The sequence below is a fragment of the Brachypodium distachyon genome, chromosome 3 (genome assembly GCF_000005505.3).
Source record: "Brachypodium distachyon strain Bd21 chromosome 3, Brachypodium_distachyon_v3.0, whole genome shotgun sequence".
Taxonomy (NCBI): Eukaryota; Viridiplantae; Streptophyta; class Magnoliopsida; order Poales; family Poaceae; genus Brachypodium; species Brachypodium distachyon.
In genome coordinates, this window is record NC_016133.3 from 52,148,575 (window position 1) to 52,160,240 (window position 11,666).

The 11,666-nt window shown below is 45.8% G+C and overlaps 4 protein-coding genes across 4 annotated transcripts; 1 reads left to right on the forward strand and 3 right to left on the reverse strand.

Annotated features, from left to right (window-relative positions):
• On the reverse strand, positions 1 to 2,730 carry LOC100844900 (protein FAR1-RELATED SEQUENCE 6). Its single transcript, XM_014900580.2, has 4 exons — positions 658 to 2,730; positions 271 to 333; positions 130 to 192; positions 1 to 48 (listed from the first exon to the last, which is right to left on the reverse strand). The coding sequence occupies exons 1-4, from the start codon at positions 2,728 to 2,730 to the stop codon at positions 1 to 3; spliced, it is 2,247 nt and encodes a 748-aa protein (XP_014756066.2).
• Positions 2,731 to 4,467: 1,737 nt separating this feature from the next.
• LOC100845508 (E3 ubiquitin-protein ligase ATL23) lies at positions 4,468 to 5,515 on the reverse strand. The gene has a single exon (XM_014900713.2). The coding sequence runs from the start codon at positions 5,404 to 5,406 to the stop codon at positions 4,960 to 4,962; it is 447 nt and encodes a 148-aa protein (XP_014756199.1). The 5' UTR covers positions 5,407 to 5,515; the 3' UTR covers positions 4,468 to 4,959.
• A 157-nt stretch (positions 5,516 to 5,672) lies between these two features.
• On the forward strand, positions 5,673 to 9,116 carry LOC100836960 (transmembrane protein 208 homolog). Its single transcript, XM_003570022.4, has 5 exons — positions 5,673 to 5,810; positions 6,432 to 6,643; positions 6,999 to 7,083; positions 8,610 to 8,678; positions 8,770 to 9,116. Exons 1-5 carry the CDS (start codon positions 5,727 to 5,729, stop codon positions 8,860 to 8,862), a joined length of 543 nt encoding a protein of 180 aa, XP_003570070.1. The 5' UTR covers positions 5,673 to 5,726; the 3' UTR covers positions 8,863 to 9,116.
• Positions 9,117 to 9,434: 318 nt separating this feature from the next.
• Positions 9,435 to 11,666, reverse strand: LOC100837265 (purine-uracil permease NCS1). The gene has a single exon (XM_003570023.4). The coding sequence runs from the start codon at positions 11,275 to 11,277 to the stop codon at positions 9,517 to 9,519; it is 1,761 nt and encodes a 586-aa protein (XP_003570071.2). The 5' UTR covers positions 11,278 to 11,666; the 3' UTR covers positions 9,435 to 9,516.

Here is an 11,666-nt window from a genome sequence, read left to right on the forward strand (position 1 = left end):
TCAGTCGTTCAAGGTAGCAGATAGAAGATCCAATACATCTTTCTTTCCCTTAAAAATTTAAATGACATAATTAGCCATCAATAAAACCTTTCTATCAACTATAAATAACTAATAGCATAAGTGTAGCACCTGGAGAATATCAATGTAAGAATTGATCTGAATTAGTGTAGCAGGTTCATTTGTTTGGAGTACCTGAAACAAGCAGCAATGCTTGAGTATAGCATATATTAGTATAGTAATGTATAATTGCAACTGCTCAAATCAAAGTACCTGAAACTCATTTGGAAAGAAACAAGCACTTTGAGCCTCATATCCTTCACAGAGAGTATTTCCCTAACGAAAAAGGTTTGTTCATAAAATGAAATGTGCCCAAACAATTTAGTTGCTACATCTGAATGAAATATCACCTTTGTTTGCTGTGAACTCCCGAGATTATTGTCTTTCCCATTTTTAGATTTCTTGCCGCACTTTTGCTATAAGATAGTTCTTCACTTTAGCATGTTATAACATCAAGAAATAATATAACAAAAAAAAAATTAAACTTTTTGGTACCTACTGCTTCTTCGCTCTCAATCGTTTGACCACTTGATCTACTTTAGATTCCTTTCTCTTTGAACGAGGGCGACCTACGCTGTGAGCAGAGATTGGGCTGAGTACGATTTTTTCCTTGTTTGACATTGTTTCTTCATGCTTCTTAGTTTGATCCTCCTCCTGTACTTCCTGGCTAGCACGGTGTGCATCAATCTTTATTTGCAACTGACCAAGACCATCCATCACCAATGCATACAATGCATCCGACTCTGCCCCATTCTCCGCCACTTCACGGGAATGCTTGCACAGATTATCATAGCGTTGCACAAGCGGTGTATTCAACATATCATCGTAGGAGCATTTAATAAATGTGTGTTTGCGCTTAAAATCCTTTCGCCATCGCTGCAATATATACCTAGAAGGTACTTCTGTGATCTCCATGAGAGCAAGAACAGAAAGGATGTGGCTACACAAGATGCCTCGAAATTCAAAAAGCCTACAAGCACACTGCACATCACATTCCCCTTGGTCGAACAAGACAGTGAACTCTGAGATAATCCTTTTGTCTTTAATCTCACCATCCTCTCCTTCAAAAAAAATCTTGCGGTCCTCTCTGACTCTAAATGTAAAAAGTGACCCTTCTTTGTTCACTTGGGTTGGATAGCAATAGATTTTACCTCTCAATTGCTCTTGAAACTCTTTAAATTTTGCATTGGTATATGTTTCCTGAAATTGCCTCTCGAAGTCGTAGTGAGTAATGCATGGAATGACCTCTTGGAACGACTTAGAATCAGCCTTGTTTTCTTTCTCCACCTTGTCCCTTAGTGCATTCTCGTACTGCTCCACAAATTGCTTCAGAGTTGTTCTAGCATTGACATAGCCATCGAAGAAAGCATTCACACTCTCACTCCTTTGTCTTGAAGACATTCCTGCCCAAAAAGTATCTTTTACATACGCCGGTACCCATCGATATTTATTGCCATATAAACTAGCAAGCCATTCATTGTCATGAAGCTCATATTTCTTGATCATCTTCAGCCAAGCTTCATCAAAATCATGCTTGGTCAAGGAATCATATACCGCATTTGACATCGTATATTTAATGTTCTCATACTTTTCATACCCACTAAGCTTTTCAAGAATCTTTTTCATGATATGCCATATACACCATCTATGACGAGCTTGAGGGAAAACTTCTTCAATAGCATTCTGCATTGCTTTGCACTGGTCTGTGATTATAGCATTAGGTGCTTTGTTTGACATACAACATAACCAAGATTTAAATAACCAAATAAAAGTCTCAGTGTCTTCATTAGACAAAAGACCACAACCTAATAGAACTGATTCTCCATGATGATTTACGCCAACAAAAGGAGCAAACGGCATGCTATATTTGTTTGTCAAGTATGTGGTGTCAAATGTGATGACATCCCAATAAGGTTCATATGTAGCCCTGCTTCTTGCATCTGCCCAAAAGACATTTCTCAGTCGTCCATCCTCAACCACATCCATAACATGGAAAAAGTCTGGATCTTTTGATTGCATATGGAGAAAATATTGATAAACAGCATGTGCATCTCCGGCACCAAGCTTCAGCCTTCTCTTCTCTTGCAAATAGTTCCTGCACTCCTTTTCACCAAATTCGAGTTGTTCATAGCCGCCAGCTTCCATAACAAGAGAACCAAAATTCTTATTCATACGGATTCCTGCTTGATCATTCAGTTCTAGCATTCTCTTGGCATGCAAGTCCAGTTTCTTATGAGACCTTAGAAATCTGGATTTGCTTGGACTTGTAGGATGATTGTGGTCAAGCGTAACCGAAGTAATGCAGAACTTTTCTCCACGACAAGCAAAATTAACCTTTGCTGGACATTGCATCCTTGTCAATGGATTAGGATTATACGAGTTTTTTGATGAGTACTGAGCCTTCCCTTGTCTACTACAAGCAAGAGTAAAATAATTAAGCTTTCTGTCATCACCGTGTCTAGCAGTTCTTCTTACTACACCAAAGCCCTTTGTTTTGGCATAACCTTTGTAGAACCTAACGGCATCATCCTCGCTATCGAACATAATCCCCTTCTTAGGTTGGCCATCCAAAGAATCCCCAATCTCTTCCAGGATAAAAGCATCTTCATCATCTTCGTGAAATACTCCATTGTGTTGATCTGCTACTTCATCCGAAGGCAAATTTGACTCCATAACCTACCTAAATTTGCCAATAAAAAGATCAAAGATGCTGCTAGCCGAATCCTATAAAAGTATGAACTTTTATAGATTGGATCAAAATAATGCAAAAAAAATTAGGGTATCTGTTAGGACACAAACATACCTCGTTTTGTTTGATCTTTCGATCTGACTTCTCTGTAGTGCTGCAGATTGATATGCAGATCAGCAAGAGATGGATTGTGAAGATGGACCACCATGTTTTGGAGGGAAGAGGAGGAGGCGTGAAAGTTGTGGATGGGAGATCAGGAGTCGTGGAGAAATTTCTGTTCGGCTTCTGATGCCGATTTTGGTGGGGGCAAAGAGGCTGTTTGGGCTTTGGATGTGGGCTGGGCCTCGGCATGGTAAGCCTAGCAGCGCACGAAGCCGACGTCGTACAGGTATCGGACAAAATTCGTCGTACGTGCAGCAATTTCGAATTAACCCATTTTACACCTCGTTTCTCGCTTATTTTTAATGCTCATGTTGCATGCTCAAACTCAACAATCAAAGGGACCTATGCCATTGTATCAGAAATATTTATATAATCATAATTTCAGAAACATTTGGCCAAACCATCACATTCAATTTCTAGGGGAAAAGAATCTAAAGATCACATACTAAAGAATCTAAAGATCACATACTAGAGCACGACGCCTTCCATCTTCCACCTCTGCCTCTAGCCTAGGGTTGAAAACAGAGCAAAAACGGATGGAACCGAGTGCTATTACATTTTTTTCTTCAAAAAAAAATGATATGGAAACCCCAAAAGGCGAATACAAAAGCAGATATTGTTGGAAATAGATATTAAGAGAACATTTTTTAGCTTGAATCTTCTATATCTTTTTTTTAGGGAATTGAATCTTCTATATCTTTTTTTAGGGAATTGAATCTTCTATATCTAAATAGGAGCCCCTGCTACCTATTTTTGTCAACATGCAAACATGCCATCACTGCATCACATTTTTATGCAAACCATGACCCACCAATGCTGACTTGTACCAATGAAACAAACAATAAGTTCTACGGGCATAATAACACTGGCCGGTGACGAGTGTGGCTGCATGCTTTGCACCTTTAACAGAAGTAACACACCTAGCTCAGGAATCCTATTTAGGTGATCAACCAAAATGCTATACCGCATATCACACTAGTAACACTTGAACTGAACTAGTGTCCATTTAGGTGAGCTACAACCTATGAATTTAGTATAACAACATTGGCACTAGATTGGCTGGTTAGACTGAAAGAATGGCATGGAAGGACAGGTAACACCGCAACGTGAAGTTCAGAACCATGGAACATGGTAAAAGCATGCGTTCTTAGAGCTGATGAGCGCAAGTCACTCGTTCGCATAAGTAAACTGAAATCTGAAGCATATCTTACCTTATAGGAGTATCTAACAAATCACATAAGTTGATGCTCAAAATGAACCGAAAAAAGAAGAAGACATGTATCATGTATGGAAGGGCAAAAGACAAACAGAAGGGTGCATATCAACGGCGTGAAGCAACTTTAAGCTTCAAGCTCTGCCAGTACTCACAAATCACAAGATGACCAACATGCCAAGGAACAGGAAACATGAATCTAACTTTGAAGCGTTTGATTTGGATTTAAGACCAAAGTAGTTAACTGTGGAGCAACATAACTGTCGAACTCATTAAAGAACCATGAATGCATCAAACCAGTACTGCAAATCTTATTAAAGAACCATGAATGCATCAAACCTCCGCATTGCAAAGTTTACAAATCTCTTCCGTTTTATAATGGGTTTACAATTACAGGTTTACAGGTACAGGCTTTCAATGTTTGCTCATTGATAGCTCAAAGAGAGAATCAAATTGACAAAATCAGAATTGGAAAACGTCTGATTAATAGGATTAATATGCTATCCCACAGCATAATTCGTTATCTTCACAGCATTTAGTATTTGCTCGTTCATCAACTAGTCCAAATCGGGCCAAATGTGATGATCCTACCAGAAAAAAGGACCCAAATCTGCAAAACCTACTGATTTCTAACAACTAACAAGAATTCTACAATTAATGGAGGTAATTTCATGCAGTCCCGTCCTAGAATCCTCTAGACAACCCATGAACAAGGACTCACCAAGAACCGCTCCCCGGAGCCAAGAAAGCTAACTAGAGATTGTCAAGAACGCTTCTTGATCAGAAGTTCAGAGCAAACCCAGAATCGTCAAGAACGCTCGCGCCCGCCGCTCCCATGTCAACACCCCAGGGCAGTCTTGGTCGCCGCCGGCGAGGCCCGTGGCGACTGCGGCGTGGCCCAGATGTTGCACACAGGGCAGCGCGGCGAGATGGCCAGCCACCGGTCGACGCAGTCCTGGTGGAAGGCGCGGTTGCAGGCGGGGAGGACGCGCACGGCGCGGCCGGGTTCCATGGCGTCGAGGCAGATCGGGCAGAGCGCCTCCTCCTCGCCGGCCGCGGCCTCAGCCAGGACGACCCCGCCCAGCTGCGTCAGCTCCGCCTTCGATAGCCCGTTCTTGTCGTTGTCGTCGTCGTCGTCGCGCGGCTCCGGCGCCAAGGGAGGCGGGGCGGGAGGCGGTCCCATGGCCACGGCCTGGAACAGGTAGCAGAGCCAGACGCCGAGCACCCCGAGCATGCCGATGGCGAGAGACCCTACGGCCAAGAACACGGCCCAAAGCTGCGCCATCCTGCTCTCTCTGTCTGTCTCTCGCAAAGCTCTTTCTCTCTCGCGCGCGCACGGTGGTGGCAGTTACGGGCTCACGGCGCGTGGCGTCGTGGGATGGCACGGGATGCAGGGGATGGGGACGGATGCAGGGGATGGCAGGTGTGTACTGTATTTAAATGCTTTTGGTGCTGGGCCATCTGGTCTTATGGGCCTTAAAGTAGGGACGAAAGGCCCAATGAGGCAAGAAGCCTAGTTCTCAAGTACTGACTCGTACGGGGAGGGGGAGAGAGAAATCCCAAACGAAGGAGTCCAGAGAGGGGAGGATCTCGCGTAGTGCGCCCATGGCGAACCAGGGAGCTAAGAAGATTGTGGAGAAGAACAAGAAGCGCATGGACCTCCTCTGGAACCTCATCCTTGCATCCAACGTAAGCGGTCCCCTCTGATTCTTCTTTCCGTCCCTCAGATCCGTGAATTACTTGGGGACGTTCGTAGTTCTTCCTGCCCAACCCTTTGTATTTGGTGGAGTTTGTGTGATTTTGAGCTTGCTGTAGTGATTTTGGTGAAGCCTAGAACAGGATTAGCTTGTCTTGTCTGGAGTAGTCGCCTGGGCTCTGTAGTAGTCGCTCGTGTATGTTCCACCCTCTTTTGTTGGAAGGCGTAGGATTGAACCTTCCATGTCAGGGTTTGGTGTGGGGGATTGGGGTGTAGGTAGAGAAGAAGCATATGCTAGCGGGATTGCGGGAGGAAGGAGCGCTCTGCTGATGGTTTTGTTTGTGGAAACACTTGCACTGTTTTTTGGTTTTCTGTAATCGCTTGTCGAATTGGAGTTCATGTAAGAGTATCAGGGGGTATTTCTGAAAGTATGCCATCATCTTATTATACTCCCTCAGTCCCAAAAAAAGTGACGTGGATTTGTATTAGAATCTATACAAATCTACGTCACTTATTTCGGGACGGAGGGAGTACTATATTTTTGTTGGGCCATATGATGGAGCTGGCTATTTTGAGTTTGAGGACTAGTTCATGTTAACTTTTCTTCTTTGCAGGTTATTTACATGGTAGTGAGGATGGCTATAATGCATTCATCTTTCACCTGGAAGCACTGGTTTGGCCTTGTGGTGACATCTGCTGCATATTTTCTTTCATACAAGCAACTTGCCAGTATGACAAAGCCAGAATACTCTGAATCTGATAGAAAAGAAGATAAACCTGAACTGCTGAATGCTGGTTATGACATGAGCACTGGTGGGATTAGCGAGTAAGGAACTACCTGCACAGTGTAGTTGTTAGCTTTTTGTATTTAACTTGCTGATGAATCATTGATTTTTTTCTTGCAATTAGTCTTTAACTTTGAGTTGAGGCATGCATCTGTATGAAGGCCTGCATAGTCCATAGCTCTCCGCTTCCTTAGGAACAGTCTACAGCTAATGCGAAATGTACATTCTAACTGAAATAAAGCCAGGAACACGAAATGTTGTGAAAATTATTATAGTAAAAACCAAAAAAATGATAAATGTTATTTTCACTAATGGATTATATGAACTTGTATGTGTGGTACTCCTTTTTTCTTTTCTTATGATAGAATTGCAAGCTGTTTTTGCTTCCTTTTGCAGATATTTAGAAGACGTGATATACATCACAGTCTTTGTGCAGCTGGCGTCTATTATTTCTGGAAAATTTTGGTGGACATATGTAGTGGTAAGATGCACAAACCACTTGTGACTTCATACTGTATTCCTGTTAACCATCACAATTACTTTTCATTATTGTCCTGCTGAAATTACTAGGGTGCCTTCTTTAACAAACAACATATTTCGTCCAGGGTATATAAACCTGCTTTTCATGCAGTATACATCTTACAAAATGGAGCTATGTGGTGTTGTTCTGCATCATTGCGTCCAAGTTACACTGCCTATTACTCTCTGTTGCAGAATAGTTATTGCAACGTATAAATATACAGTATGTGCCCTGTAACTTGGCCTGGTGGGCCCATGAGTACATGGGCCCTAGGCCGGGCCTATATAGGGATCCACTGACCTAGTCGGAGGTACCCCGGGGTCCTGAAGGAAACCTTCTGAGATACTTGGAAAGGAGTCACACAGGTTTCTCTTGTAGAAACCAGGAAACCTGGCCGGCGCATCATGGAGTTGTACTCGGACACAAAGGAGCAACAGCCATACTGCGCATATATAAGGTTGTCCAGGGGTCTGCAAAGGGGGTAGAGGAATCGAAGGATTCCAGAAGCCTACAGTATACACAAACTTAACCTGCCGAGTCCCCACGACACATCGGGTAGCCCCCACATTATAAATGCTATTCTACTCTATGATTCCCATAACATACAATCGAGGCAGAAGTAGGGCTATTACCCAATCCAAGGGGGCCTGAACATGGGCAAATCTGATTGTACGATCCATCGGTACCCCGAGTGACGAGCGTATCCCCAATTGGTGGCGGCGGTCCGTAACACCTTCAAACTACATCACTTGTTTATTGTCATAAATCAAAGAGATTTGCACAAATACGATCTAATATAATACTCCCTCCTTATTGGCGTATTTGGTTTCGTTCAGACAAGACTTTGACAAAGAATTACTGGTCAAAACATTGTCTTAATAAAACCAAATACGCCAACCTTCGTGACAAGGAGGGAGTAGATGATAACACAACTTTCCGTTTAAATGTGTAGTCTACTCTGTAGTCTGTAGTAACACATGGGTATTGTGGTAGTACTCATTATCTCCTTAACTAGTGTTCGATTCTCCAGCCGAAGATACTTCTTTCCTAGCTACCAAAGTAGACCTTTTCCACCCTGGTGTTTTTTCACCTATATTTGAAATGCGTTTGTCGACCCCAAAATTGTGTTATAGAGGCAAAAAATGATCATGTATATGCAGATGCTATGACATGTATATTTGCAGAATTTGGATAAAACATGACCGTATACCCTGTAAAAATAATAAATTGGTTCAGCTTGAAGAATAGCACTCCATTTGGATTGTACAAATTTATTTTTGTGCATGATGTGCCCAGTTATATTATTGGTTCAAATTTTGCAAGTTTACTTGTGATAACTGATAACATGATGTCTATAATTTTTGAGTGGAAAATAATGTATTTTCAAATATAGTAGCTAGTAGCTACCCTACACTCGTGAGTCTTAAAAACTACCAAGAGGTTTACCCAATATTTTAAGTTTCTAACTACTTGTTGTTGACCTGCAGATTCCAGCTTTTGGTGGATACAAGGTTTTTGGTCTGTTGAGAGGAACATTTTTCGGTGGTGGTTCTGAGGTAAAAATAGACTGATTATCAATGTTACCACATTATCATTATTCGGGGATATCTGGAAATGACCCACAAGTATCGTACATGTGGTTTGCAGGGTGAAGTTGAAGATGAGAAGTCCCGCAAGAAAAGGGAGAAGATGGAGAAGAAGGCATCTAGAGGGAAGATGATCAAAACCAGGACTCGTTGAACATGGTCATAGCTGTCCAACTGCATATGCAAGCTGTAGGCGAGGTTTGCTATCATGGGTGATATCATCTGTCCATTTGATCCAACAGCTAGTAATATGTAGCACAAATGTCAATTAATCTTTAACTTATGAATACCAGCACTGTTATTTGTATATTTCCTGACCCTTCTACCCCAAATTATGCGAGCCAACATTGAGGCATGGTAACTGAGAAATACTAGTGATACAATTGAGGGTGGTCGTTTTCATGGCTAGAGCTTCCTGTCCTGTTTCCCCAGAAAATTTGTGTTTCGAGTTAAGCTAACCTTTGTTGCGAAGTGGATCTGTGTAGTTAAAATTCCATTGGAAGGTGCTTTACCCAAAATAAGGGTGAAAGCTCAACATTCAATCTAAATTGAGAACCTTATTCTCAGCCACTCATCGCAGCACAGTTTGTATAATGCATACTTTACGAGGTGCATGTATACTTTACAAGATGCATGTGGGGATTTCTTATTTTAAAAATAATACCAGTGAGTGTTTTTTTTATAAGGACTGGCAATATGTTATGTCTTGTTTTTTCAGCTTGTCAGTCTGAAACCCACTTTATATCACAAGTATTTATTCCCAAACTCAAACGGACTGAAATCAACAGGTTTTGCAAGTCCACTAGTATCAACTGTTTCGGTATTTCACTTCACCGCCTCTCCGGCGACAGAGCAGACAGTACACGGCGCCGGCGACGAAAAAACTGACAAACCAGGCGTTGTTGTAGGCCGAGACAAATGCCTTGGAGACATTCGGCAGAACCCCGACTTTGTGCAGAAATCCTGGCACGATCGGCGCAACTCCGGCCGCCATTGCCACCATCGCGGCAACGTTGAAACCGCCCTGGAAATAGTAAGGGCTCTCCCTGGCCTCCGAGTACAGAGCGTCCACGTCCAAAGCGGTGCGCCTCACGATGTAGTGGTCGGCGAGGACGACGCCTCCTATGGGCCCCATGAGCGCCGAGTAGCCGAGCAGCCAGGTGTAGACGAAGCTCTCGCTGGAGCTGAGCAGCCGCCATGGCTGGCAGGCGATGCCAAGCAACGCGGTGATGAGCGCCCCCTGCGCGAAGGTGAACCTCCGCGGGCTCATGCTGACGAACGCGTTGGCAGGCGCGACGACGTTGGCGGCGATGTTGGTCGTGATGGTCGCGAGGCTGATGCCGAAGATGGCGAGCACCGTGGTCGCCGGGCCGCCGATGCGGCCGAGGAGCTCGATCGGGTCGGAGATGACGTGGCCGAAGATGGCCTCCGTGGAGGAGGTCACGGCGAGCCCCGCGAAGGTGAACATGCCCATGAACACCGGCAGCCCTGCCTGGCCGAGCACCTGGTCCGCCTGGCTCCGGGCGTACCGGGCAAAGTCCGGGATGTTGATGGCCACCGTGGCCCAGAAGCCAACGTTGGCGGTGAGCGCCGGGAAGAAGACCTTCCAGAACTCGGCGCCCGTCAGCCTGGGCGGCAGCGAGAGGACGCGCCCGAAGCCGCCGGCGGAGACGTAGGCCCAGGCGAGCAGCGCGGAGGTGAGCACGATGAGCACCGGCGCCGAGTACCTCTCCAGCTTGCGGATGCCTTCCATGCCGTTCATGATGACGGCGAGCTGCGCGGCCCAGAAGGCCAGGAAGCACGCGAACTCCAGCGGCGCCGCGCCCAGGCCGGGCACCGGCTTAAGCAGCGGCGCGTACGACTTGAGGCTGGAGGGAAGGAGGAGGAACACGGCGCGGCCTCCGATCCAGGACTCGATGCCGAACCACCCGCAGCCGACGAGCGCGCGGATGACGGCCGGGACGTGCGCGCCGCGCACGCCGAACGTGGCGCGCGCGAGCACCGGGAACGGCAGCCCGTGCGTGACCGCCGGCGCGGCCGTGAGCACGAGGCAGACCAGGACGACGGCGTTGGCGAGAGCCACCGTGGCGACGCCCTGGAGCGCCGACATGCCGAGGTCCACGAGGCTGCCGGCGAGGTAGTAGGACGGCACGCCGACGACGAGGCCGATCCAGAGGCTGGCAAGGTCCCAGGCCGTCATGGTGCGCTCCGAAGGCGGCGTCGGGGACAGGTCCGATTCGCTCGACGACATCCTGGGTCTCGCCGGCAGCATCCGCGGGCGCGAAGCGAGCGTGAGGCTTGGTCCGCGAGGGAGAAGAGGCAGCCGCAGCGGTGGCGCCTGCTGGGAGCTCGTCGTCACCGCAAGGCGGTGTCGCAAATGGTTGGGACGCCCCGCGGTCAGAGCTTTGGAAATCGCCATGGACACCGCCATGGTCGTGGCTCGTGGGAGAAGCAGGGGAAGGAGATGAGGAGAGGTTCTCTTGACTTTGTTGGAGCTTGGTAGCAGGGAGGAGATGATATGATACGGGATCTTGTCGCTTGGTTGGATGCCCCGTGTGCCACTGTGCATCGGGACCCACTGCACTCGACAGCGAGATCAGATTCCGTTGGTGGTCGGCTGCCATTGGGTCTTCGCTGTTTAAGAGTGACTTGATCCGTTCGATGAGAAATGGACGGAAGAAGATTGATCTGGGGAATTTTAAAGACTTTATAGATGCAGTGGAGTACGTGTTCGGGAAGGTTGGTGACCGAGGAGAGGGAGAAGTCGAGAAGAGGATCTTGAGTGTTAGAAGAAAATAGACATGATGATGCTACAAGAAAGATTAGAAATATATGCTCCCTCTTCAATATCCATAATTCTACATGTTAGGGCCATGTGGTGATAGGCCAGTTTTAGTTTATCACCTGATCTCATCCAAGCTGCCATCGACGCATAATTGGACTAATTGCTCAACTTGA